Source organism: Budorcas taxicolor, chromosome 5 (genome assembly GCF_023091745.1).
Source record: "Budorcas taxicolor isolate Tak-1 chromosome 5, Takin1.1, whole genome shotgun sequence".
Taxonomy (NCBI): Eukaryota; Metazoa; Chordata; class Mammalia; order Artiodactyla; family Bovidae; genus Budorcas; species Budorcas taxicolor.
Window position 1 is genome coordinate 4,668,942 of NC_068914.1, and position 27,761 is coordinate 4,696,702.

The 27,761-nt window shown below is 56.0% G+C and overlaps 1 protein-coding gene across 2 annotated transcripts in view; it reads right to left on the minus strand.

The window, feature by feature from the left end:
- The window catches only part of LDB3 (LIM domain binding 3), a 60,156-nt gene that overhangs the window by 27,412 nt on the left and 4,983 nt on the right, over positions 1–27,761 (minus strand). For both annotated transcript variants that reach the window (XM_052641106.1, XM_052641105.1), the window contains exons 3-8: positions 22,273–22,424; positions 21,720–21,795; positions 15,582–15,604; positions 14,337–14,540; positions 9,484–9,653; positions 8,817–8,853 (exon numbers count right to left, since the gene is read on the minus strand). In XM_052641106.1, coding sequence (XP_052497066.1) covers positions 8,817–8,853; positions 9,484–9,653; positions 14,337–14,540; positions 15,582–15,604; positions 21,720–21,795; positions 22,273–22,424 — 662 coding nt within the window. The remainder of the gene's footprint in view (positions 1–8,816; positions 8,854–9,483; positions 9,654–14,336; positions 14,541–15,581; positions 15,605–21,719; positions 21,796–22,272; positions 22,425–27,761) is intronic.

The following is a 27,761-nucleotide window of genomic DNA, read 5'->3' on the forward strand; positions in this document are numbered from 1 at the left end:
TCACTCTGCAGCAGTGTTGCCACACTGCGTGACTCCAGGAGCCCTGTGACCTGTGGTCCATGCAGTGACAGCCCTCCGGAGCTGCTCAGCACACAGCAACCCCCACAGGCCCTGCAACCTTCCCTAGTTCCACACTGCTTTTGGAACAGAGTCAAAATCCAGAGCCTGGCATTCCAGCTCCGGACCACTGCTAACCATAACATCCTCTGCCTGTCTTCCATTCCAGTCAAAATAATTAACTCAGGGTTCTGGGACATTCCTTCTCATCAGCATCTCTGTTTTCTCTGCTTAGAATAACATATGCAGCCTTCCGTGACTGTACATGCCCCACTCCTGTCTGTTCCCAAAGATCAAACACACAGACCCCTTCTTCCAGGAAGCCTTCCTGGATACTCCAGATGGAAAAGCAGTCCCTGTCTCTGGACCTCACACAATCAGCCTTTCATCACGGTGAGTCACAACCACATCAGCCATTTCTGATTCCTTGGGCACCCACAGTGGCCAGGAACCCAGTGCCTCGACTGATGCCCATGGACATGGAATGCTGAGTAAGGACACGCTCCTGTTTGCCTCAGAGTGCTTCACACAGACCCCTGGCCTGGGGCCACGCAAAGTGCTGCCTGCAGTGGCCTGGGGTCACTGGGGAGACACCAGGTGGGCTGGAAAGCAAATAGCCTTCCAGGACTTCAATTAGGTGGATCCAAGAGGGTTCCATCTGATAGGCTGGGGTGCTAGGGACAGGGGACTGGGAGGCCACCAGCTCTGATGGATTAGCTCAGATCCTCTGCTGGTCTTAGGACACCCACTACCGCGGCCTCGCTCTGCCTGGCAGCCCTCAACCCCCAGCCTACCCCTGGTCTTGGAAGTCCTCAATAAAAGGTCAGCTGAATATGAGCATGCCCGAGGATGCCTAAATGCAGGCAAAAGTGCACCTCTCCCCACTTCCCCTGTTGATCCCCTGGCCAGCCTGCCTTGCCTGGTCCCTGCCTTGACCCTGGGGTCAGACTGCTAGAGGCAGCATGAGATGGGAGGTCAAGTTGGAACAAGAGGGTGTGTGTGTGTGGGGAGGACACTTTGGGGAACATCTCAGGGTGGTAGGCAGGATAGAACATGCTCCCTGACCAGCCCTTCTAGATGGGACTGCCAGGGTCCCTGGAGGCAGAAAGCAAGCCTGTGCCCAGGCAGTGGGAGTGGGAGCAAGGGTCCGGCCCAGTCTAGTCCTGGGGGTGGCGGGGAGTCCTGAAGGATGGGCCTCAACACCTGTCATTATCTGTCAAGTGTTGATGACCTCAGGTTGTCAGCTTGGGGTTCCCTCGGTCAGGGATGAGGCTAATGAGTAGGCAGGTGCGTAGGGAGGACATGGGCCTGCCAGACTGGCCCTTCCTACATGCTCAGGACTAGGACAGGCCATAGGTGTGTGGAAGCCAGGAATGAGAACCTTCCTTGCCATCTTGCCACGTGAGCAAGCCTCCACCAGGCACACCTTCCAGCTCCTCCCTCCTGAGCCATGGCCTGCTTATGAGGGAGCCCTGCAGTCTCCCTGTGAGCCACTCCTCAGTCCAGCTGTGTCCGCCTCAGCCACTTCTCTCCCTCCTGGCCAGGGCTGAGCATGTGCAGCGCCTTCCTGGAACCAGGGTTTATGGTGCGCTTTCCGATGGGGAAGGAGGGCTGGCTCGGCCTGCCGGCTGTGGCTGGTGTGGGAGGGGAGGCAGGGAGCATTCACACACACTACCCGAAGGAGGCGGAGGCTGCCCTCTAGCCCACAGAACAGCTCTGTCCTCTCTGCTCTCTGGAGCCCTGGGCAGGGCCATAGGGACAGGGAAACAGTGGTTTGCATTGGAAGGACTGATGCTGAAGCAACTCCAATACTTTGGCCACTTGATGTGAAGAGCTGACTCATTAGAAAAGACCCTGATGTTGGGAAAGATTGAAGGCAGGAGGAGAAGGGGACGACAGAGGACGAGCTGGTTGGATGGCATCACCGACTCAATGGACATGAGTTTGAGCTAACTCTGGGAGATGGTGAAGGACAGGGAACCCTGGCATGCTGCAATCCACGGGGTTGCAAAGAGTCGGACACCATTGAGTGACTGAACAACAAACCCCAGCCCTAGTGGGCACTGCCCCTGCCCCTCTCCTACAGGCACCTGTCCTCTCCCCATCTCAGACCTGCCCCCTGGGGTGATACGCACACAGGCACAGCAGGACTGGGGCAGGTTTGGTTCATTTCAAATCCTCTTTATTTCGGAATAAGCATGCTTGTATGTACAGGAGAGAGAACTAGGGAGCCAGCGCACACAGCACAGAGAGGGGAACACGCGCTCCAGTCTCGCCACGGCCAGGAGGGGCCTCTCCCTCGTCTACCCTGGGGCCTCCTCTTCCTCTGCAGGGAGCCCTGTCCTGGGCTGCCTGGCTGCAGAGGGCACGAGGGAGTAAGTGGGGCTGGGGAGCTGGCTTCTTCTCAGGACCCTGATCTATGGGCTGCTCGTTCCAGGATGGCACTAGGCCGGGCTGCTTCTCCCGGGAGCTGGGGCTGGTGGGGGAATGGACCAGTGGCAGTCTGTTTCCCTTGGTTTGGGGATGTCCTATCAGCAAACCCCATCGCGTCCTCTCTGATCTACAGGAAGGCCCTGCACAGGGGAGCAGAGGCTTGGGCTCTTTGGGGGGTGGTGAGGGTTGCAGTGAAGGGCAGGGGTAGAGTGGGTGCAGTGCTGCGTGGGGCTGGGCCTGGGCCGTCAGCGCTGGGCTGGGCAGAGAGCACAGCTGCTGCGGGTGATTAGCGAAGGTGCCCCCCAGCACAGCTATACATTCTCAAGCATCACCATGGGGCTCACATGCCAGATCTGTGTGGGGGGGAAGGAGGGAGGAGCCAGGCCTGCAGGGAATGGGGGGTTCCAGACAGCCTCTTAGCTTTTAACATTAAGAATTTGGGCCGAAAGGCCATGGTGCCAGTTGCGTAATTTGGCAAAACGTGGGCTGTTACGTTCCGTTTCAAACCTTTCCCTGTGGCACAGAGAGAAACAGAGAGACAGAGACAGAGAGAGAGAAAGCAAGAAAGAAGGGGTTAGGGGATGTATCCGCCATCACCCTGGCTGACAGCTGGGGCAGAGGGCATGGGAGGGAGGGTTCAGCGTGGAGAGGCTTTGCCACCCATGGGGTAATTTCCAGGTGGTTAGGCCTGGTTTGGGGCAAGACCAGAGTTATGAGGACCAGGATGGATGGACTACTGTCCCTGACTTGAGTGAGCCATGGAGAAGGGGCCTGGCTAGCGGACCTGAAGGCAGGCGGGGCGCCGGGGTGGGTGGGGGTCTCCAGGCTCTCCCTGGCCTGTGCGGTTAGGGCTGGGCAGGGCTGCTTTGGCTGTGGGCTCTCGGGACTGAGCACCATAGGCAGGCAAGCGTTGCATGGCCTCTGTCCCCTAGCTGGGCATCAAGAAGGAAGAACGCCTATCCCCACAACGAGGCTGGATGAGCAGACCTGCCACCTCCCTGTGCTGCCCCAGTCTCTGCCAACCGTTCTCTGTCCCCAGAGAGAAGCCTCCAAACACCACTGACTACCCCTCCCACCTAGGCCTGAGAACAGCCAGGCACACGCGTGCACATGTATACTCACAAGGCTGCTGGCACACATATACTGGGGGCCGAGACTTCCTGCCACTTCCTGCCAGCAAGGCCTCTGCTCAGCCCACAGCCCTCTTAGCTGAGGACATAGGACAAAGCAGGCAAGGAAGAGCCAGAAACATAGATATGGAGGGGAGACTGTGCCTGGGAAAGGCCAAAATCCTAGACTTCCAGACCAGAGGGACCACTAACATCTTCCAGAATAGAGGTGCAAGTTGGTGGCCCAGGGGCCTCATCTAGACACAAACACAGCGTGTTCAACCTGGACAGTGTTGAAAATTCATTTAAAAAATGAACTGCTATATCCAGATCATAGAATGCTACTCAGCAATAAAAAGATATGAATGAACCACTGGTATACTCCACAACTTGGATGAGTTCCCAGAGAACTAGGAGGACTGAAAAAGCCCATTCCATAAGGCCTCGAGCTGTATGATTCCATTTACATAACGTCCTTGAAATGACAAAATTATACAAACAGAGAAAAGAACAGATTAGTCGTTGCCACAGGTTAAGGACAGGGTGTGCACAACAGGGAGGTTGAGAGTGGTCTGAAAAAACAAGACAGGGGCATCTGAGGACGAGGGAAGTATTCTGCATTGGAGGGTATAGGTGTCAACACCCTGGTGGGGTACTAGATTTGCAAGATGCTGCCACTGTGGGTAAAGGCTACGTAGGCTCTCTCGGTATCATTTCTTATAACCACATGCCAATCTGCAATTGTATCAAAATAAATAGTTTAACAAATGAATTGTCAGCATATAAAAATCAGAAAGATTGGCTTTAAGTCTTTAAAAGTCAAAGGATGGGGTGATGCTGGACTTACATTTCTGCATGATAACAATCCTGTGTCCCCATACCTCCCCACACCTGTACTACCTGGCAGACTCCCCCTAGACACCTTAAGGCCTGCAAATGGGTCCCTGTGTAAAGATCCTGTTTGACAAGAGGGGTCCCCTGCTCACATATTTGAAAATCCCTGGTCCAGACTTGCCTAATACCACAAAGAAGCCAAGGTGCAGATACATCACACGAATAGCCTATAGTCACACGGAAACTCAGAGGCAGGACCATGACCTAAGTGCCAGGCATCCCTTGCTATTGCCTCTCCGAGGGCGGGGAGAAGGGGGTGAAGATGGTACAAGCCCAGGCCCTGTGATGGGGCCGGCACAGCCCTGCCTGCTGATAGCGCCAGGGGCGGCAACTATCGACCAGCACCCAGAGCCCTCCCCGGGACACAGCTGCAGCCAGTTTGTCCAGCCAGGCCCGAGCCTTTATCATCAGCGTTCAGTGACATGGTCAGGGATGGTCCTAGAGAGTTGGCAAGGCTTGTGAGTCTGCTCTGCTTGGAGCTGTTGGGAAATTCACAGCCAGCCAAGAGAGGAGCAAGAAGATGGAGGAGAAGAAAGGGGAAGAGACTGCAGAGTGGGTGAGGGCAAAAAGGAAAGCGGTCCCGGGAAACCCGTGAGGGCTGCTCAGGTGACACCCAGGGGAACTCTTCACTAAAATCAACTTTCTCCTTAACACAGGAAGACCATGAAGAGACGCAGAGTTCTCTACTGAGGTGAGCATTAGGTGAGCACAGAGACTGAACTTGGAGACAGCTGCACAGACCCAGGGGCTGGCTCAGGGGGTGGGATCTGAGCTCTAACTGCGGCTCTGCAGGGTGGTTGTGTCCATGCGGTGGGATCCAGATGCCTGGCGGATTCAAGCCCTGCCTAGGATGAAACCACACTTGCCTGCACTCCCACCCCCATCAACCTGCTGAGCCATCTAGGCGCTGGAATGCGTTCCTGAGGTCAGATGGAAGGTGTGGTGACCTTTCTGGGATTATAGGCTCTGCTACTTCAGATGAAGCCTGGGGGCCACAATACTACCTGTACCCACGTGGAAACTGGCAGGAGGCTGCTATTTAAGCCCACTTGACACTTTGCTAAGGCGATGGGTCTTTCCTGGGAGAGGAACCATGTCCACAGGTGACACTCAGACTGCTCTGTGGCTCGCCCTACTTCCCCTGTAAAGACAGAGTCCCTGGAGATTAGGCCCTGGAGCCTTGGAGGAAAGCTCAAGTTCAAGTTCAAAGTGTTAGTCAGTCGTGTCTGACTTTTTGCGATCCCTTAGACTGTAGTCCACCAGGCTCCTCTCTCCATGGCATTCGCCCCAGGCAAGGGAAGACCCGGGTTTGATTCCCTGGGTCAGGAAGATCCCCTGGGGAAGGGAATGGCTACCCACTCCAGTTTCTTGCCTGGAGAATTCCATGGACAGTGGAACCTGGCGGGCTACAGTCCATGCGGTCGCAAAGAGTCAGACATGACTGAGTGTGGGTTTCCATTTCTTCCTCCAGGGGATATTCCCAACCCAGAGACTGAGTCCAGGTCTCCCACATTACAGGCAGATTCTCTACTGTCTGAGCCACCAGGGAAGCCCCACTTGCTACAAGATACCAAAGACATTGCCTCAGTGCCAGGAGCCAGGGCCAAAGAGGAGAGGAGGGGAGGCCGGGGTAGGGTGGGGCTCTGAGCTGCCCTGGGACTTGGTGGGGGCTGTCCCAAAGGTGGAGAAGGGACAGGTGAGGGGCAAGTGTGCAGGTCCTCCGACATGCAGATTACACCTGTCCAGGAGGCCACCCAGTGCCCTGCCTGGTCCAGAACAACTGGCGTCCCTGCCAGCTTTCCCAGCACACAGCAACAGAAAGGAAAAAGCATCCCAGCAGACATACAAGCCTAAATAGGCTGCCACGGTGCCCAGGTTGCTGGGCCCCAGATTTAGCAAACTCAGGCCATGCTGGAATGAGCTCCCTGGAAGCAAGGTGCAATGAAGCCTTCCTGGGGAGTGCAGCCTTTGTGAGAGACTCTCAGATCCCCCACTGTGAGTCAGGCTCAACTGGGAGGGGAAGGATAGAGGCTGTGTCTACCCTCAGCCAACACAATGCATCAGCAAGGTCTGGGGGTACAGATTCCAACTTGGGAGGAGGGACGGATGCAAGTGGGGTTCAGTCCCCCAAGGGAGCTAGATCCCTGACCAGCTTGGACTCAGGGTAGGGGTAAGTGTGTTCCCTACTGCTCAGAGGGCCTCTCGGTTGGGCTTGGGGCCCCAGCTGGGACCAGTGGCCAAAGTCACTACTTCGGGCGTTAATCACAAACAGAATTGAACCACAGCACCTGTTGTGCCCCCATCTCTCACTCCCCGGGCCAGAAGCTGCTTGGCATTCAGCAAAATGAAAAAGCCTACTTTCCTCCTTTGGCCATGGGGAGAAGGGGCATTTGGTGGGGTGGCTGTAAGGACAACCTTCCAGAAATTAAAGGCAGGAAAAGGGAGGACAGGAGGCTTAGGCTCCTCCAGTCCCCGACAGAGGCTTCCTGGGGGCCTCAGAGCCTGCACTGCAGGGTCCAAGACTCAGAGGGAGGGGCTGACAGCAGTGCAGAGCTGTGTGTGTGTGTGGGGGGGGGGGGTGGCTGCAGCTTTCTTAGGGTGGGTCAAGGTCCTTGACTGAGGGAGGAAGCAGGAATCTCTCTTCCAGATTTCCATACAAGGCTGAGGGAGAGACTCCAAGACCTGCAGCAGAGTTCTTAAGACACCCTGCCTTCTCGAGGGATCTGAATGGAGTCTGTGGGCAGTTAGACCCCAGGGTGGGGAAAGGGCCTGGTGGGGAAAGACAACCAGGCCGAACAGGCCCCAAGAGATGCTTCTGAAAGGAGGGGAGGGGAAGGCCCCCACTGGACCACCGTGAATACTGCCTTTTGTATTCTCACTCAGTGACTTCGCAGAGCCCAAAAGTATTCCAGGGAGAACACGTGAGACAAAGGTTCTCTACCCATACTAAATGTGCAGAACTCCACCTTCTAAATGGAGTCTGTTACTGAGATGCAAGCTGAGAGTGACTGGCCCCAGAAACATAAAGTAACCAGAAGCACTGAGGAGGGGTGACGGGGGGCTGGAAAGGCAGGGCAGGCCCCTCCTGGCTTCTTGATGGAAGGAACCTGGAGATTTTTGAGCAATTTGCGGTGTGTGCTGTAAAGCCCCTCCATCAGATCTTCAGTAAAGACCACACTGCTCACTGGAGTATCTCTGAGTGGCACTCAGAAGAGGAGGTGGGATAAACACAGGAATGACGCAGGAGCAGAGCTGACAGCTTAGTCACGCCTCAGATAGCTCGATAATACCTTTTGTGCTAAGTCAAACACCATCTCATTTCAGGCTCTTTACAGACACACTGCAGGCACCGACAGGTTAAGAACCATCACTGGAACCGCATGCCATTGTTAGCAGGCCGGGGAGGACCACACTTTAGGCTCAGACGCCCCAGCCAGAGAGTGGAGCAACTTCAATCGGCAGAAACAGAGGTTCAAAAAGAAAATCCACATCAACTCGAGCTGACCGCAGAGTCCCACTCTCCACGTGGTCCCGTGGCCACTACACGCTGCTTAGCAAAGATAGAAAGCTTGGCTCAGGGTGGAAAGGCACCTCTGAGCCCCAGCCCCTCACATGGAGGCCACCACGGGACGTGCCGGCCCAAGGCAGACTCTCCCAGGAAGGACATGCAGACAACACATTTGCTTCTGGAAGTGTAAGCACAGTCACACTGGGCCCCATGCCTGCCCATGGAAGGCCCGAGTGGGTTCCAGTGGGTTCCAGGGCAGTGTGCCCACCTCATGCCCAGGGCTTTGCTTCCTTGCAGCAGCTGTGGTGCTGTGAGCAGTCTGTGGGACTGATACCTCAACGTGGGTCTGGACAAGTGAGTCCAAAGGCCAGGTGCCCCAGCCCAGCATAGCCCTCGGCGTGCCAGCTAGCTTCCCAGTGCCTACCCTTCAGACTCACAGGGGACAGGCCCTGAGATGAGTGGGCAGGCCAGGCAGCCAGCCCGGTGCCTCATAGAAAGAGATGCCCTCATTCTCAACAGCCCAGCAAAGGCCAAAGCAGCCCTGCCCCTTGCCCAGGGAGAGAGCCGGGAGAGCCCAGCGTCCTTGCTCGTGCAGCCTGGGCCAGGGGGCCAGAGACTCAGCTCCAGGCACCTGCCTCACTGACCTGGGACACACACACTCCAAGCCAGCATCTGCCGGAGCCCCTCAGGGGCTGGGAGTTTTCAGATGCATTAACTTGAGGTGTTCCTTCTGTGAGTTGTGTGACCTGGGGGCTGCCCTGGGAGGGATGGGGTTAGGAGGGGCAAGGCCACAGAGCCTGAGTCCAGGCACTTACCTTGACCTTCGCAAAGCTTCTTCATCAGGGTCTTGCACTGTGGGTAGGAAGTTGCAGGTCAGGAGGAATCACATGGAACTTCAGGAACAAAAGCTACTGGAGCTTGTGGGCAGAGAACCCACCCACGATGGGACAGTTATCGCCTCTTACCTGCGACCTCTGGGAGGAAAAGGCTGCGTGCTGGGCAGAGGGCAAGGGGGAGAAAAGGGGCCTTCAAAGAAGTGGTGCAGCTGGGAGGGAGTGGCCAGAGGTGTGGCCTGTAAGGTCCTCTTTTTAAAAAAATATTTATTTATTTACGTATTTGGCCGCGGCAGGTCTTAGTTACAGCACGCGAGATCTAGTGTCCTGACCAGGGATCAAACCTGGGTCCCCTGCATTGGAATAGTGGAGTCCCGGCCACTGGACCACCAGGGAAGTTCCGCTAGGCCCTCTTAAACCAATCCAGGCACTGCTGGAGTCAGGGAGCCGAGCAGAAGGCTGATGTCAACGTGCCTGCCCCAGGGGCCCAGAAAGGGCGCAAGAGGCCACTATCTATCAAGGCCAGCTCATCTTCCAGGACAGGGGCCTTGACTCCCTGGCTTCTGTGGGACAATGGCGTAGGGCCCAGGACCCTCGTGGCCCTTCAAAGTCACCCCTTCCTGCCCCACCCCCAACCACCCTCCCTTACTGTATTCTGTTCCGGTCATCTGGGCCAGGATGCGGAAGGAGCGAGACTGTAGGTTGGAGGAGCGGCGAGCCCACTCGTCAGCCTCATCTTCCGGCTTGTTCTGGTTCTTAATCACAGCCTGATACACAGGAGAGGCACTGTCCACGGTGAGGTCTTTGATAGGCAGGCTCCTGCAATGCAGAGAGAGGCCGTGGGCGAGGGCAGGCCTGGAGCCTGCTCCTGGCCCCTGCACCTTCCCCACGTCACATTCCCCTGGCGCCCCCCCACAACACCCCCCAAGCCTGTTGGCAGCCCCCCCTACTTGTCTGAGCCCACCGTTGCCTTTCCCCACTGCCATCTGAGAGGCTGCAACAAGGGCTTGGCCTGGATCCTCAGTGCTCAGGGAGGTCACAGTGAGTCAGCGAATTCCACTCATGGAGGGCCAGGAGGCTCAGACCCTCCTGTCAACACCCATCCCACCCCCCAGTCTATCTCCAGATACAGGTCTGAAGATACCCGCCCCCCTCAGGAGCTGGATCTCCTTGAAGGAAAGCAGAGGCAGCAGAGGGCTTCTGGAAGTAATTTTGACCTCGCTAAGCAGTTCCTGAGTTTGGGGCTGGTGAGGACAGGCTAGCTGGGGACTCGGAGGCTTCCTCAAGGTCAGTCCCTTGGCCTCCTCACAGCTTGGGATCCAAACTGGGAGCCACCACTGTCGTGACTTCTCTGGAAGAGGACTGTGGGCTCCTGCTCAGCAGAAATAAGCAAGCTCGGCGAGGATGTGGTTGGAAAAACAAGACAACTGGGCCCCAGAGGCCTAGCATCACCCAGGGATAGTGGGGTTTCTCATCCAAGGGAGCTGGGAGGAGGGTCACCAGTCCTTTGCCCCAGGGGAGCACAGCCTTTTGAGGGGGATCTGGTGACCTTCTCTGAGACCCCTACGGTCTGGCATATGGTAGGTGCTCAAAACTTAGTTGAATGAACAAATCCTTGATCAGAACCAGAAGGAACTCTAGAGCCCCTTGAGTACAAGGTCTATCAGCCCAGATCAGACTGCAGGGCAACATATATTAAAAGCTTTGCAGATGACCACTCACCCAACCAGAGAGGGCTGGGGGCCAGGCTGCCCCGTCCACTCTCTCAGGAGTCAGGGTGGGTTCAGGAGAAGCTCAGAATAACAACAGCCTGTTTCCCCAGCCTGAGGACCTGTAGCCCAGCTCTCTCCTCTTACTGATGCTGAAACTAGGTCCAGAGAGGCCCGCTGACTAGTTCCAGGTTATGTCACGTAGGGACCCCCGTGAAGTTAAAACCAAGGCTTCCCAGCCCCCAGCTCAGCCTCCTTTCCATCAGACTCTCTGCAGCAAGAGGCTCAGGAAGGCCACTTCTGCCCGCTGGAGATCTGCACACCCCAGGTGCTCACCACCTGGAGACATGGCCCAGCCCAGACACTCCCCCTGTCTAAGCGCACACTGCCTGCTGCTATGGCTGCCTTGCCCCCAACCCCCGAGTGCTGGCTAGCTGCAAAGACGACTCCCCCAGTGCTTCCGTCGTCTACCCTCTCTGCAAGGAGCTGGACAGAAGAAATGGCCTAGTCTCCCGGGATTGGTCCCCTGTGTCAGCTCAGAGTGGGCTACATGAGCAGAGGAGGAGAAAGATGACAGAAGGTAACTGACCAAGGCGGGGCGGAGCTACCCTACTTTCCTGAAGGCTTTGCCCTGGCCCAGAGAGCTACAGGTCCTGGCAGCCTGTGTTTGGGATCAGATAGGGAAACCAGCAGATCCCTAGGGGGTCCCAGGCAGGGAGGAGACTGGGAGCAGAGGAGAGGCTGGGATCTCACTGGGGAGGTCATCTCTAGCACTGGGAGGAGTCTCAAGGGGACCTGAATCAGCTGGAAGGCTTTTGCTGCTATTTCCCTGGAATGTTCCCTTGAGGGAACATATTTCCCTGTTCCTTCCATAGCTCTCAAGCATGAGAGCCCCAGAAGTGAGTCCCTTAGGAGGCCCGCTGTCGGCTTCCCTTCCAAGACTTGTGGCGCTGCCGCAACAGACACTGGGAACCAGACGAAGGGACTGCTGTGCCTTTTGAGAGTCTGGGGCCCAGACATAATATATGCAGAGAGGGGACAGAACAGGCCCTGCAGTTCTAGGACCCCGGGTCGGAGGCCACTCTCTGGAGCCACTCCCAGCATGGATTTCTTACCACCCAAAACCCTCCACAGTCACTACATTAAGGTCACTTGTGGGCATTCACTCCACTGTACACTGCCCCCAAGTCTGACTCAGGTTTCACCTCCTATGGGTGGTCCTGGCAGGGGCTGGCTCCTTCAGATCCATCTTTCATGAGGATTCTGGGGAGTGGCCTCCAAGAGGCCCCCTCATCATGCTCTCCCTGAGTAACGGCCCACTGTGGATTCTGACGTTCCGGTCTATACCGTCCCAGTGCAGACCAGAAAGCCTGGGGGGAGCCCCCACAAAGCACAGCAAGAAGAACATGAGCCCCAGCCAGGGTGGTGTCATTGCTCTGATTTCTGTGTCTGTAGTGATGTTACTTGGGGAAAACCCCCAAAGACAAGTACTTGCCTGTAGAGGCTGCAGGGCATGTCATTTACCTGTGAGGTGGGTGTGAGGAAGAATGTGGACAGAGCCACGGTCCTCAGGCACATCCCACCAAACCCATACACCATCCCGCAACCAGACAGACGGACGACGGAACAAATACTGTGGGGTCTACTTACGCCAGTGGTGATGCCCTGCCAAGCAGAGGAAAGCCCAGCAGTGAGTGCGTGTCCATCATGGGAGGGCGGGGGGCGGCGCATACACAAGGGAGCAGGGTTAGGGTCAGAAATGAGTTATGGGAGCGGGTGGATAGAGGAGGAAGAGAGAGAGACAAAAAGAAAACTGTCAGTGAGGAAGGAATCATGGAAATTAACAGCAGAAACGGAACACCTTATGGCAGACAGGGGCACCACGGCAGCATCAACCCAGCAGGGCTGAGTTAGAAGGAAAAGGGAGCATGTCGCTTCCCAGGTTCGCAAGGGAAAGGAAAAGGATGGGAGGGAAGGTGGTAGGAAGGAGAAGCCTAGATTAGATCAATGGTGCATCATGTTAAAAAAAAATTACATCATGGCCATCCTAGAGGTAAAACCAAATGAGAGCAGTCTTTTCCCAAGGTGCAGAAAACATAAAATCAGTGAGCAGCAGTTCTTGCTCATCTTCCACTGTGCTTCCCTTTGGCGAATATCACCATATTAAGATCACACTGAGGACGCACACGGCAAGCAAATATTAACAGGAAATCCCTGTTCACTCTTTGGCTTAATCAGTCAGACTTGTTTTCCGGGGCACCCAGGAGCTAATGGTTGCATTTTTAAACTTCCATGATCATATTTTCTGCTTTGAAAGATGGGGTTAGATAAGTCAGCACTACCCAGAGAGTTCCACAAAGAACTAAAGCCCTGAGCCCGTGGGGTTTGAGATTCACTGCTCCAGGGAAGGCAATGGCAACCCACTCCAGTACTCGTGCCTGGAAAATCCCATGGACGGAGGAGCCTGGTGGGCTGCCGTCTATGGAGTCGCACAGAGTCGGACACGACTGAAGCGACTTAGCAGCAGCAGCAGCAGCAGCAGCAGCAGCTCCAGGGAAAGCAACCTCCGCCCCCTGGTGGCCCAGAGGAAGTATTGCGTGCCTGAGAGAGCCAGGCTCCCTTGCATCAGGAGAGCCAGGAAGACCACACCATTTTCCATCCATTGGCTTCTGGAGGCTGCACCTTAAACCTGCACACACGTCATGGCCACGAGGACTGGGCTCTGCACAGGCCAAACACTACCGGAGTTATCCGGGACTTCATAATGCCTTTATCCCTCTTACAACATCTGGTTTTCCTAGCTTTGGAAAAAAAGTGCAATCATTTTAAGATTGCTTGCCTTGAGCTGTTGCAGATCTTGACTCAGGGATAACATGTTACCCAAAGAGATAATCAGTTTTGAACGTCAACACTAATGGTGTTCCCAAGTAGGATACAGTATGGGTTCTGCGTGTGTATGTGTAAGGAAGAAAGAAAGAACAGAGGCAGAAAAATAGTGAGATAGAGACAGGCAGAGAGAGAGGCAGAGAGAGGCAAACACAGAAAGAAATGCAGAGAAGAAAGAGATTGAGATAAAAGAGACAGATTCAGGAAGACGGAGTGAGGTCCCCATTAAACTTTGCACTATTACCAGTTTCATCCACAGATGATTTTTAGCCAACTCTTTCCCTACTCAGCCCTCAAGTTCCTCAACCACTGCTAACAAGCAAATTCAGGAACCAAGGATGTCCTAAGTCCCACCAACCTGAGCCTGGGCTTCCCTGGGGCAAACAGGAGGAGGCAGGTGCTGGGTGCTCCCCAGGCTCCGTGGCAGGGCTGACTGCCAGCAGCACGGTGGGTGACTGGTCTGGAGGCCCCTTCCCAAACAAGAAACCCGGTCATGTATCTGAGAAGAAAGCGGCGACTTCCCCTCAAAGAATGGCTTAGCTGTGCGAACCAGGGGTATCCAGAATGTGACCCCCGGTGAACAAGATTCCAGAAGTCTCCTTCTAAACCAGCCCCCTCCGGGAGCCTGGGAAAATGCAGAGGCTGTGTGAAGCACTTGGAGGAACCACCGCGTGCTGTGTTTCTCTACCCTTCTCCTAAAGTTGACCGTGAAACTGACTCTGAAGAGAGAACACCACGTTCTGTCTGAAAGGCCCGGTCAAGGCTGGCTCTCTTCCAAGGGCTGTGCCCTGGGAAGCTCAAGGCGGCAGAGGAAGACTGGTCCCGATGGCGCCCAGCGGCCGGGTGCCCTCCGCGGTGATGCAGCGGTGGAGTCGGCGAGCGCCCGAGGAGGAGGGGGGGCGCTTACCCGCTGAAGTCACTGCCCTGGGCCTGCGCCTGCCCGGCGATGGCGTCCATGATGGCGTCCTGGGAATACATGCTGATGGGCGTGTTGTACTGCGCGTGGATGATGGTGGCCTTGCCGCCCAGCCCCTTCACCTCGATGGGCTTGTGGGTCGACAGGGCCGAGTCCTTCAGGGCGCTGGGGTTGAAGCGTTCCTGGTAGTCGGCGCTGGGGGAGTATAGAGGGGGGAGCGAGGGAGAGAGGTGCAAGGAGAGAAGGGCGACAGGTGGTGTTACCCCGGTGAAGGTGAAGGCTGGCGGTGGAGGATGTGGAGAGAGATCTCCCTAAGCCTGAGCCTAGGAAGGCTAGCCAAGTTCCTCAGATCCACTTGCACTGGCTGGGTCTGGTCAGGAAGATCCTCACCCTCCCCAGAGCCCTTTGCAGAAGGTGTTTCTTGCCCGTCTGCACTTTCCCAGATCACTGGAGGCCCCCACTAAGCCTGAGCTGGGGGGGCATGGAAAGATCTCTCACCACACCCCCAGGGAAACAGACTGCAGAGGGTAGCGGGTGGGGATTGGGATTAGGGGACAAGAGCTGGGTCACGAGTCAAAGGCAGCGGCAGCTGAAGCAGAGTCCAGAACACCCCAAAGGCAAAAACCAGCCCCACTGGGCACCCAGGGGGATTCTGAGCTTGGATCCTCCACGAAGGGGCTCGTCCTGGGTCCCCCTGGGCTCTGGTCCTTCAGACTCTTCGGGGCGTGTGCTTCTTCCTCAGAGCAGGGCTTGAGTGCTCAGGGCCCCCAGGGCCAACTTGCTGGGCAGCCCACCAGCTTCTACCCATCAAGACTTTTCCCTTCAAAACGTTAAGCGCGCTCCGCAGACAAGGACAAGGTCAAGCACAGCCCTTCTGAGGGATCCGGCCAGGCTGGAAATGTCTTCAGGCTCACTTGGAACCAGCATCAGCACACACTCCACCCAGCAGCCCACCAGAGCCAACCTGCCTTCTTAAGCAGCTGCAGCAACTAATTGGGAACACAATGGCCCCAAGCATCCGGCGGAGCCCCAGCACCCCTCCCCAACGCCTCCACTTCATCCTCGCAGCTTCGCACACATGCAGCCTCGCTCAGGGACACGAATGCACCCTCACTCATGCATGCACATACATGTACACATGCCGACACAGGCGCACGCTGTTGAGATCCCCAGACACGCGGGCGCATGCTGGGATATGCAGGCAAGCGCACACACGTGCTTTCCTTTGATACTAACTTGGCTGGAGAGTTGGCTACCACCTGGGGAGGAGAGAAAGAGCAAAGAAGACAGGACTATCAGAGTGAGGTTCCTGCCAGAGGGTTTGAGCATAAGGACGTAGGGATGGGCCTCAAACTGGCCATTGTGGAGGCGGAGTCAGCTCAGACAGGCACTAGGTGAAGAGAGCGCAGAGAGAGGAGTGGACAAAGCTCAGAGTCTAGACCATAGCCTTTCAGTTTGGGTCAGAGATGCCAATGGCAGCGTAGGTCCACAGCGCCTAAAGCTTTGCCTAGGAGAAGGGTTTCTTTGGTCCATCTTCACGGGTGCTCATTTACCATGTGTATGAATCTCCCACGCACAACCTGGCTCTAGACCCTGGAGAGGAAGCCAAAGATGGAGACAGGACCAGCTCTGGCTGCTGCAGGAATGGCCAGGGTCCCAGGTGGCTCCTGGCCAGCCCCGCACAGCCACTCTAGACTGGTCCTTGTTGAATGAGGGGTGGCTCTGGGAGTGCTGCCCCCTGAACAAGAGCTGCCGTGGTGCTGGGGTGTGTACAGTGGGGTTTCTCGCAGCCCTGGGAACATGTTCTCCTTCCCAGAGGAGGGGCAGGCAGCTCTGGACCCACCTCCTGGCCACAGTAGTAAGGGATCTGTGCGGTTTCCAGTAACCACCCATGAAAGCCTGTGGATGGGCAATGGTGCAGGATGGAGGAGCGGGGTAGCCTGGGAGAAGTGTGGGCCCTGGTGTTTTGCAGGAAGGCCCCTATCCAAGACAGCCAGCTTGGACACTACAAGCAGGACCCCACCCTCACTCTTATCTAAGAGCCAGCCTCCTGGAGCTTCTCTCCTTGAAAGAGGCTTTGCCTGCCTTCTGTTTCTTTAGATGCAAACTCCTTGCAGTGAGAGACGCTGGTCAGAAATCTGAGGGGAGAAGAATGCAGACAGTGGTGTCCCTGCCCCCACACTCTGCCACCACTCTGGACTCTGGCTGGGAGAGCCTGGGCTTCCGTTGGCCTGGCCTGGCCTGGTCCTCTCTTGGCCAGGATCCTGGGGATCCAGATCAAAGTCAGGGAGATCCCCCAGTCCCAGGCTCAACCCTGTCTCAGAGCTGATAAAATTCCCTCTGAGATCTCCCAGGCTCAAAATAGCTGCCAGTGGAGCTATATTAGGAAAGGGCCAGCACAGATCTCCCATTCCTTCTCCATTTTTGGCCAGTGCTGACAGCTGCAGGGTCAGCTTGTGCCCTGACCAGCCCAGTGTCCCCTGTAGAGGGCAGTGTTGGCCTCAGGGGAGGCTTCTGCCCTTCCCGGCCCATGTAGCCAGTTCCTTGTTTAGCTCCCCTGCTTAACTTTTGCCTGAGAACCTGAAGGCTGGGATCCCCGCAGCAGACATAGCTCAGAAAGGAGTACCCAGGTCTTGGGAGAATGAGCCAAAGCTATAAGGCCGCCCTGGGGAAGGGGGCCCTTGCATCTGCTAGCCTGAGGGACACTGTTCTTAATTTCCAGCCCCAGAGATGAGGAGGCGGAGGGGCTGCAGGCCCCGCTGTCCTTGTACCCACTCTCTTCCTCTCCATTCCTCCTAAGGGGATACAAGTTGCCAAGGAATCACCTTGCAAGTTGCCCAGAGAGCAAGAGAAGGAGCTTCCTTGTGGAGCCAGACAGGATAGAATTCAGATCCTGACCTTTCCTCTTCCCGGTGCTGTGACTCTGAACAAGGAACTTACCTGTCTTAGCCTCCGTCTCCTTATTCATAAGACTGAGAGGGTGGTGCCCACCGCAGAATGAACAGAATCCTGAATGTAAAACCCTCAGCATGGGTTAAGAATGCAGTGAAAAGACATAGGGCTTAGCATTTGCCAACCCTGTCTCCTGTGAGCAGTTAGACACAGCAACAAGTGTTGGCCTCGGCCCTTGGCTACCACTGGTCAGAGGCTCCAACCTTCCTGCTGGGGCCATAGCATCAGCTTTTGCTTTAACTGAGGCATGCACCACACTCCCTCTCTAGCCCATTTTTTCTTCAAAGAAACTCTTGTGCCCTGCTGCTCTGAGTGTCAAGCAATAATTTGATGGTTGTCAGGTTCTGAGAAGCCTTTACACCAATGTGAGGGCACCTTGGGGGTCAAGAGAAGCAGGAATGGGGCAGACAGGCAGGTTCTGTCTCCACGCGGGGAGAAGTCAGACCGACCTGAGTGCCCGTCCTGTCTGCCACTCAATAGCCGTGTGACCTTGGGCAGATGACTTGCCGTCTCTGGGCTTCTACTTCCCAGTTATCAAATGAGGGAATGATGCCCACCTCTGAAGTCGCTGAGAGAGCTGTGTTAGACAAAGCATGTGGACTGTTAATCAGCCCCCAACCTCCATGGATGGTTCAGTGAGCGGAGACCTTACCATCACTGCAGGTGGGCAGTGGAGGCTTAGATCCACCAGAGCCTGACCTCCCCGCTGGGGGCTAGTTCCAAAGAGGGCCAGGAAGACCTACCAGCCTTCTCAAGGCAGGAGAAGGGCACCACTTCTACTCGTCTTTCCCTCAGCTTCCTAGCAGCAGCCCCTTACTAGAAAAGGCCTGGGGTTCGAAGGCTTTGCCACCTTGGTCCAGGGAAGCCAGGATCCAAGTGCTCAGACTATTGATCGCCCAGCTTCACTCGGAAGCCCAGAAAGAGCTCGGGGCTCTGGGGAAGCTGGAGATCCCCAGGGAAGGAGCAAGTGGGTGGAGTACAGGTACCGTCTACAGCAAGGTCACAGGAAGGGTGTGGGCTTGGATCAAACTGACCCAGATTGCCATGCTGACTCATCAGTCACCTGCTGCGTGACTCCAGGTGGTGATGCCAGGCAGCATGTAGAGAGCGTGCCACCACACACGTATTGTCTCCCTCAGTCCTCCCCACAGTCTAGGTGTATGAACAGTCCCATGGACGAGCCCTGAACCCCTGACCACTGGGCCATACGCCTCGACTCAGCCTGCTCTGCCTCCAGCCCAGAGATGATGACACCAGTTGCATGGGGCCATGGGAGAAATTATGAGATAACAAATGTGGCGGGCTTGGCAGCTGATGCATGCTCTGCTTGGCAGCTCCCTTCCCTCAACCTCCCCACAGTGCCCACTCAGCTCTAGGGCTTTTAATTCCTGTGCTCCAAGAGTCCCATCTGCTAGACCTTGGGGGCCAGGGGGCGGCATGCTGCTCTCCTGCATGGCTCCTTTCTCCTCAGAGTCCTGCTCCCTTGCTTCCCCACCCTAGTCAGAGTTGTTCCTGCCAACCACTCCCCTCACCCCACTGCCCAATCTCTCTGTACCCAGCTCAGGTGCTCCTCTTCCAGGCAGCCTTCCCAGACCACTACAAGACCTAGAAAATGTGCCCTCCTAACCCCCAGGGCTCCCAGAAGGGTGGGATCAGTGCATCCCCTGGCCGCAGAGTTCTTGGAGGTATTAGGACAGGATCTGTCCTGTCGTGGTGGGTGACCTGATGTCAAAGTTTGGGGAGTCCGAGGCTCTTGCATTCAGGCCTAGCTCAGCTGCTTAGTAGTTGGACAGCTGGACCCTAACCTTCTCTGAGCCTCAGTTTCCCTCTCTGCAAAATCTGACACACACGCTGGCTTGTGTCAAGTAATGAGGGCAAGTGTCGATAGGCTGATTACTTTCAGGTGCTGCCCCTGGGGCTTGGAGCTGGCCGCCATGGGACCAGTCCCCCACTCCAACCTGATCAGGCCTCTATGAGCACTGAGGACCCAGGTGGCCTCTGACCACCAGTGGAGAGCTGTGCGCCCGTTACCTACCCTCCTAGGAGTCCAGCACCTGAGGCCTTCCCTCGCCGGCTCATCTGATACATCTGAGCCATCTCCCTCAGGGTCTCTGCTGAGTACAGGCCAATGGGGTTGTTATACTGCCTTGGCTGGCTCGAGCCCAGCGGGGCTTTCGGGCTGAGTGAGTCCAGGGCCCCCTCCAGGCTGATCTTGGCCCCGGGGCTGCCCCGGGGTGGGCCAGGGTCAGAGGCCTCCGTGTGTGAGGAGAAGACGGAGGTCTGAGAGAAGGAAGAGCTAAAGGTCTGCCCGAGCTCCAGGGTGCCTGGGGTGCCCGGGCCGGCCCTCGCCTCGGGGTGGGGGCTGGGTGCTGCCAGGCTGCTGTTCGTGTCCAGAGCAGGGTCCTGGCCCAGGGCAGCGCCATGCAGGGGAGAGAGAAAAGAGCAGTTAGAGGCCACGGCCGCCCCAGCACTTCCACGTGGACCTGAAATAGAGGGGTTAGTGCCAGCGCCCAGCCCACCACCTGAGCCTGCAGCCCTGCACTGAGTTCGGGGTGGGGAGACGGCCCGGACACCTGGAAAAGAAGAGTTTTCTCAAAAAAAAAGCGGGGTGAGGCATCTGGCTTCTGGCCCTAATGCTGTCATCAAACTAGACTAAATGCAAAGCCCACACAGAAAGCCAGGCCAAGCCAGCCGGCCTGTGGGACTTGAAGTAAGGGGGTGTGGTCTCAGGGAACTGGGGGGAGACCCCGCTATCCTGCGTCTGTCCCCCTCCCCCTGTAGGAGGACACTGGTGAGCGCAGCCCTGCCTCCTGCTCTGCTGCAACGCTGCACGTGGCCAGCGGGTCCAGCCTCCCGGGCTGGGGGGAACAGGCAGGGCAGACGTGCAGGGGGAAACTGCGGGAGGAGCGGGGCTGACATCTGGTTCCCTCGGTCTGCCTCTGCAGCTTCTCCCGAGAAGCGCTCTGCCCACTTCCTCAATCTGTCGCCCACCCCAGACCCCCGTTATCCTCTTCTGTTGCCTCTTCTCCCCACCCCGCCCATCACGCACTCTTCCCTGGTGGACTGACAGGGTCAGTATGAGGTCATTCAGGGCGGGGGGTGGAGAGTGGTGGGAGTGTGTGGTCCCGTAGGCCTGGTGGGCTGGGCCTCCTGTGCTCTCAGTCCCTCAGGACTGAGCTGCTTAGAGGGAGCCAGGAAGGGGCCTGGGGCGGGCGGGTGACGGGTGCCTGCTGCTGTGCCTGCCTCTGGGCCTCACCAGCACTTCTGAGTGCAGTACGTGTGTGTGTGCCAAGTAGCTTCAGTCACGTCCGACTCTGTGACCCCATGGAATGTAGCCCAGCAGGCTCCTCTGTCCGTGGGATTCTCCAGGCAAGAATACTGGAGTGGGCTGCCAACTACTTCTCCAGGGGATCTTCCCAACCCAGGGATCAAACCCACATCTCTTGTCTCCTGCGGGAGACAAGGCAGGCAGGCTCTTCGCCTCTGGCACCACCCGGGAAGCCCTTGAGTGCCGTGCACGCTTAGCCGCTCAGTCATGTCCAGCTCTTTGCAACCCTGTGGGCTGCAGCCTGCCAGGCACCCCTGAGTGCAAAAGTAGCTCACAGTGAAAGTGGTTCCGCCGTCTCTGCCTCTTTGCGACTCCATGGACTTCACAGTCCGTAGAATTCTCCAGGCCAGAGTACTAGAGTGGGTAGCCTTTCCCTTCTCCAGGGGATCTTTCCAATCCAGGGATCAAACCCAGATCTCCCGTGTGGCAGGCGGATTCTTTACCGGCTGAGCCACAAGGAAAGCCCAAGAATCCTGGAGTGGGTAACCTGTCCCTTCTGGGGATCTTCCTGATCCAGGAATCAAACTGGGGTCTCCTGCACTGCAGGCAGATTCTTTACCAACTGAGCTATGAAGGAAGCCAAGGGGCAGGCAACTGGGAGGAGAAAGGAAGACTGGAGGGAGAGTGCCTGTGACTGAGGAGAAACCCTGAGGGGCGGTAGAACACCCACGGCTGAGCGCTTTCCCCCTCACCGGAGTGACTGACTCAAACTGGGGCCTTGGCGTTCATGCCAGAGTCAGCCCCCTGCTAGTGCCCTCAGGAGCATGAGGGTCAGAGCCTTCTGGACACTTGTCCCGACTTGACTTGTCTCTTCCCTGAAAACACTGTGGACTAAGTCGATTTCCCATCAGACCAACCGTGAGGCCCAGATATTGGCTAAGCACCCAGGTGGAGACCCCTACATGTCACGAAATCAGCATTTCGTCCAAGCTCGAACGCATCTCTCCAGGGACCTGCCCCAGGTCTGCCCCTGGCATCACTGACTCCACCACTCTGCCTGAGTGGGACCAGCAGAAGTTCAGGTAGGCAGGCCAGGGCTGCACTCCAGGAACCATGGCTGAAAGTGGAGCCTGCCACCCACAGCCAGCACCTACCTTCTGGTGGGGGATCACTGGCAGAGGGGACTGGATCGGGGGTGCTGCCGTGGAGATGGGAATGGGACGCTTCGACCTGGAAAAGCCAGAAATAGGAGCAGGTGAAGACAGTTGTTCTTGGGGCCCAGACACCCACCTGGGCAGGGTTGGCGAGGGGAGAACCTCTGAAACCCAGGGAAACGGGGCATCCCCTGGGCCTGACCAACAGGGAGAAGTCATGTCTCTTGGGTACTTAGCAGCCATGGGCCTCTGCTAGGTCCCAGGGAGGCTGCCTGTGCGCAGAGAAAGCAGGAAGACCCTGGCCTCCAGGCCCAGCTGCCCACACCCTGGCAGCGCCGTGCCGTACCCTGTCTGAGCTCCTCTGCAAAGTGAGGCACAGACGTGGAGGTGCTTGATGCCTTGGGCCTGTCCTCACTCTGGCCCAGGGGCTGTCCTCACTTTGCGGTGCAGTCTGGTAGCACAAGCTTTGGCCCATGCTGGACAGCTCCTCTCCCCGGGATGCCTGGAGCCCACACCCAGCCTCTGCCCCCGCCTCTGGAAAGCGCCCACCTACTTCTGCAGGGTGAGACTCAGGTTGTAGCTGGCAGACTTGATCTTGTTCTGGGCCTCCAGGTGGGTCATGGTGTCTGTGTTGACGCCGTCAATGGCCACCACAAGGTCACCCTGACTGAGCTGGGACTGCGCGGCCTTGCTGCCCGGTGTGATCTGAGAGGACAGCAAATGGAGGGTAAGCGAAGGGGGACCTGAGGATGGGACAGTCCTCAGAGAAGAACCACCAGGGAATCATCCAGGAGAGGCTGGCCATTTTGTCTTTCATTCACTGTAGCCACCAAGCCTGCTTCCTCTTCTTGCTGCAAAACTGACATATTTCTCGGTGCTTTGTATCTGAGCGTGGTCATGAGACTAGCTCTGGCTGGTGGAATGTAGTTTAAAGCAACGCACATCACTTCCAGGCCTGCCCCTAGCAGTCATCTTGCCATCCTCCATTCTCCCTGCTTGTCAGCTGACTGGATATACAGGACCCGGAGGAGACCAGTCAAGCCGCTGACTGAAAGGGACCTGGATCCTGGAGTCACTTCTTGGAGGAAAGATGACTAAGGAGCACTGAATTGGATGTTGCATGAATGAGAAATAAACTTTTGCAAGAGATCTGGGGTTTTTTTGTTACACCAATTAGCCTACTATAGCATCTGCACCCTGAAAACCCATGGCATACTTCCGGGCTGCAGAACTCAGATGCTGCCAGGCCAGCAGGCAGGCCAGATGCAGCCTCACAGTAGCACCCTAGTGTGAGTGCCTAGCGCTCTGCCATGACAGGTGTGCAGAGAGGGCTGGCAGAGTGTCAGCCTGCCTCGGGGAGCAAGGTCAGCTGGGACATGGAGCTCGGTGCTCTGTGGTTGGCTTCATATTTCCCAGGGGTACAAATGTGGAGGCCAGTTCCCAAATCTTGCACTCTAGTGACATCACAGAATATTAGAGTCTGGGGGCCCCACTCCAGGGTGATCACGCAGAATGCCATGGGTACACCATCCCATGAACATCACATGTAATGTCAGGAAGGTTGCACTCCCAGAGACATGACTTGTGATGCTGAAATGGCTGAGACTTTACTCCCAAACACATCATGCCAAATTCTGCATGTCCAGCCCCCCAGTAATACCACCCTGAATGTCACAATGGCCTCCCCTACAGTAACATCACATGAAATGTGAAATTCTGGAGGGCCTGGTGACATCACCTAAAATAGTTTTGTGGCCAGCCCCTAGTGACATTATATACAGTGTCATGAAGCTTCACTTCCAAAAGTGTCTCATGGGATGTCATGGAGACTCTGACTCCACCCCCTGCTGACATCACAAAGAATGACTTTGTAACCTGACCCCCCATGACATCATCAGGAAGCCCCCTGAGACATCACATGGGATGCCAGGCAGGCCTTGCCTCCAGTGACATCATAGGAAAGAGGAGACCCTGGGAGTCACCACCCCCCACAATGAGCTGTGCCTGGAGGGTGTCCCTTGGCTCTTCTTCCCCGACATGCCCACCAGCCAGGCCTCCTGGCTTCTCTGGGCACATTCCAGTCACCTTTCTGGCTATACCCCAAGGACAAGGCTGGCTTCTAACACTGGCAGAAGCCGTTATCTGGCCAAGGCTTGGGGACCATCCTAGAAGAAGCTCTAAGAGGACCTGGGGACTGTCCCTGGATACCAGGCCTCATGGAACTCTGGCCAGATTCTGGACTTCAGACATGGATGGAAACCTTCTGCTAAGCCCCTGTGAGGGGCCCTCAGCCCATCCCTAGATGGGCTAGGGTAGGCCAGGAACCATGTGTGCTAACCCAGGGATTATAGCAATTCTAGGCGAGTTCTTGCTAATTGCTGTTGTCTTGCCATTTCAGACACAAGAACTGTGGTAACTTCTTAAACACTGGCCACCTTGTGCCCAGAGCAACCTCCCCACCACTCCCAGAATCTGCTGAGAGGAGGCAAGGACAACAGAAAAACAAATGCCTTAATTGTCAGGAAGCCACGTTATCCAGTTTGCCAAGTCCCACCTGCTCTCCAGGCTCCCATAGGGGGGTCTTGAACCACTTGGACTGTCTCGAAACATGTGTTGCCTTTAGTCCCAAATTAATGGCCATGCAGAGCCTCTCCTAGTGACAGGAGTTTATTATTTCCTTTGATTGAAATGGCTGCTGCTGCTAAGTCACTTCAGTCTTGTCTGACTCTGTGCGATCCCATAGACGGCAGCCCACCAGGCTCCCCCGTCCCTGGGATTCTCCAGGCAAGAACACTGGAGTGGGTTGCCATTTCCTTTTCCAATGCATGAAAGTGAAAAGTGAAAGTGAAGTCACTCAGTCGTGTCCAACTCTTAGCGACCCCATGTACTGCAGCCTACCAGGCTTCTCCATCCATGGGATTTTCCAAGCAAGAGTACTGGAATGGGTTGCCATTGCCTTCTCTGTTAAATGATTGAACAAAGGGCAAAAAAAGATAACAAAGAAAAGCAAAACACTTTCTAGACTGAGAGGGGACTCCTGAGGGCAAGCTGAGTTGCCCAGCCAGGCCTATCTTGCAAGAAAGTTACCTTCCCCTATACCTTTTAGCTTCGCGTTCAGACCTCTGCTCTTCCTGGCATTTTATTATAGACACCTTTGAACACAGAAGGGCTTCCCTGGTGGCTCAGACAGTAAAGCGTCTGCCTGCAATGTGGGAGACCTGGGTTCGATCCCTGGGTCAGGAAGATCCTCTGGAGAAGGAAATGGCAACCCACTCCAATACTCTTGCCTGGAAAATCCAATGGATGGAGGAGCCTGGTAGGCTACTGTCCATGGTGTCTCAGAGTCGGACACGACTGAGCAACTTCACTTTCTTCACTTTGAACACAGAAAGGCGGAATTAATTCTACAGTGAAAAGTCAAATGCCCGCCGCTGCGGTTCTACTGTAGCATTTCACTCAACCTGCTGGTCATGTGTCCGTCCCTCTCACCATCCATCAGTCCATGTCATATTTGGCGCACTTCAGAGACAGTAGCAGCCACCAGCATGCTCCTGTTCAGGGCAGACTGCAGTGCCTCTGCTGTCCCAGTGGACTGCCCACAGAGCTCCCCCACAGCAGGGCACCCCTGTGCTGAGGCTTCCCAAGCTGGGACTCCCCAAGATGCTTCTGTGAATCTACAGAGAAGGGGGCCATAGTCCTGCAACAGGGAGCTCCCAGGCAGGGTAGGCACAGACCCCAGAGGAGAGGGCCGCATGCCTACAGAAGTGATGCCTGCCAGGCAGGACCAGATCTGTGTCCAGGAGATCATGGATAAGTGTGAACAAGGACACCAGAATGACATCCAAGAGATGCTGGGGCCAGATCAGCTGGAACAAACCACAGCCATCTGGAATGCCCTCCCTTCCAAGATGCCTTGAGGACATCTTTCTCCCTCAAGCCTGGGTCACTAACACAATACCTTCCCAAAGGGCTCCCACCTTCCCCTTGCCTGGCTCCCCCCCATCCTCAGGAAATGGACTGAAGTGATTCCCAGGGAAGAGCCCAGCCTCCCCTGGACCTGGTCAAGAGCCAAACTCCCTGCGGAGAGCCGCCTAGCTGGCTCCGGCCGGCCCCTGGCGCCTCTCTCTCTGCACCTGTGTCTGCTCATCAGGGCTCAGTTGGCCTGACCTTCAGCTGCCCTGAGCACGGTTCAAGACCCCCTTGGGCTGGCGGGTGGAGGATACTGTAATCCTCTTTTAGGGAGGTGCTCTGCTAGTTCTGTCCAGGTCTCCTTAGAGAAGAAGGCAGTATGGAGACAGGGACCCTGAGGAAGCTGTCCCTCAGCTCTGCCCAGGGAGCATCCTGCCCAGCAGAAGGGCAGGGCCACCCTTGAATCATCGCACAGAACCTAAGGCGTATGGAGAGTACAGGCCAGGCACGAGGTACCCATGTATCTCTTGTCTGACTCCGTAACCCCCTCCCTCTACTTTCCTTGTCCCAGAAAAGACCCAAAGCTGCTAAATCCTTGAAGGATATATTTTTTTTCTTTAAAGTTTTTCTAACCCCTTTGGAGAATTTGAAAAGTTCTTTGTAACGATTATTTCATCCTCATTTTACTTTTCAACTTCTCCAGTCACCAGCCAGCTCTCAGTGGGGAACCCAGCCACAGGCAGAGCTCCAGGATGAGGGTTCTGTCTCAGAAGCCTCTAGGATAGGCGCTAGGTGTTTAGAGGCCAAGATTGCCACCTAGCCCACAGGAGTGTTTCCTCCTTGCTGGGCCATAGTTTAGGGCATCCCAGAGTGGGCACAGGGACAGCTGGTGCCAGGGAGCAACTGTGGTGCCCGTGACCTTCGGGTGCCTGGGGGAAGCAGCAGGGCAAAGAGCACGGGCTTTGGTCTGAGCCAGACCTGAGGTTGCAGCGCCCACCTCCATGCCCTTTGTGTAAAGACAGCAACGGTTCTGTTCTCCCAGAATTCTGGTGAGGATTTCATCACTAAATGGGATATTATACAAGGACAGTGCAGAGCTGAGGAAGTTTCAGGGAAGCTCCTAAAGGAGGAGATGCAGGTGCTGCCCCCGGCCCCTTGCCCTGGGGTGTGCAGGAGTGGGAGTCTGGGAGGCTGCAGCCTCCGGCTCCACAGGAAACAAGATCTGGAGCTGGCAGAAAGTGGTATGTGAGGGCCCAGCCCTGATCAGTTCTGAGCCAGCCTTCTATCCTTAGAAGGGCCTGAGCATGGAGCTGAGGAGCTGGAGGAGAGAGGAGTCCCCTCCAGGGCCCCAGGGAAGCAAGATGCCGGCTGAGGCTCTGACCTAACCCTGAGCCCGGCTCCTATTTCCCCAGCTTCCTGGTATCAGAGGGAGCCCCTGGGCTCCACAGAGGTTCCTGGCCGTCACTCCCAGTGTTAAAAGCCAGATAGGCAGTGCCTTCTTTTCCATCTAGACCTACCAGTGTAGGTGTGGCAAGGAATGGGGGGCCAGGGCAGGCAGTGGGTGCTGTGGGCTGTGCAACTTCCAGCGTCTCCTCCTGACACCCCCACTAAGGCTGACGCCCAGGGGATTTCCATGGAGCCCTAAGTGCATTTTTCATTGCGTGATGAAATTACTGTCGTGCCACGCTCTGCTCCCTTTCCATCTGGCTTCCCCCGGGGCCTTGCTCCATCCCTCACTCTCTCACTTCTGTCTTCCCATGGTCCTGCTCTCCAACTCCACCCTGGCTGATTTAAAAAAAAAAAAAAAAAACGAGCACCAGAGTCTTATCTATGCTCAAAAAGCCTCTCCTTACACAGAGGATTTTTAGGGAAGTGAACATATTTTCTAAGATACTATAATGCTGGATACATGTCAGAATACATTGGTCCAAAACCATAAAATGTACACACCAAGCATGAACTCTAATGTAAACTATTTGTTCTCTGTAAAAATGACATGTCATTGTAGCTTCATTGGTTATAATATATGTACAATCTGGTGGGGGATGTTGGTAATGAGAGAGGCTGTGCATGTATGTGTGGGGGGCAGGGCGTGGGATAGGGAAAATCCCCATATCTTCCTCTCAATGTTGC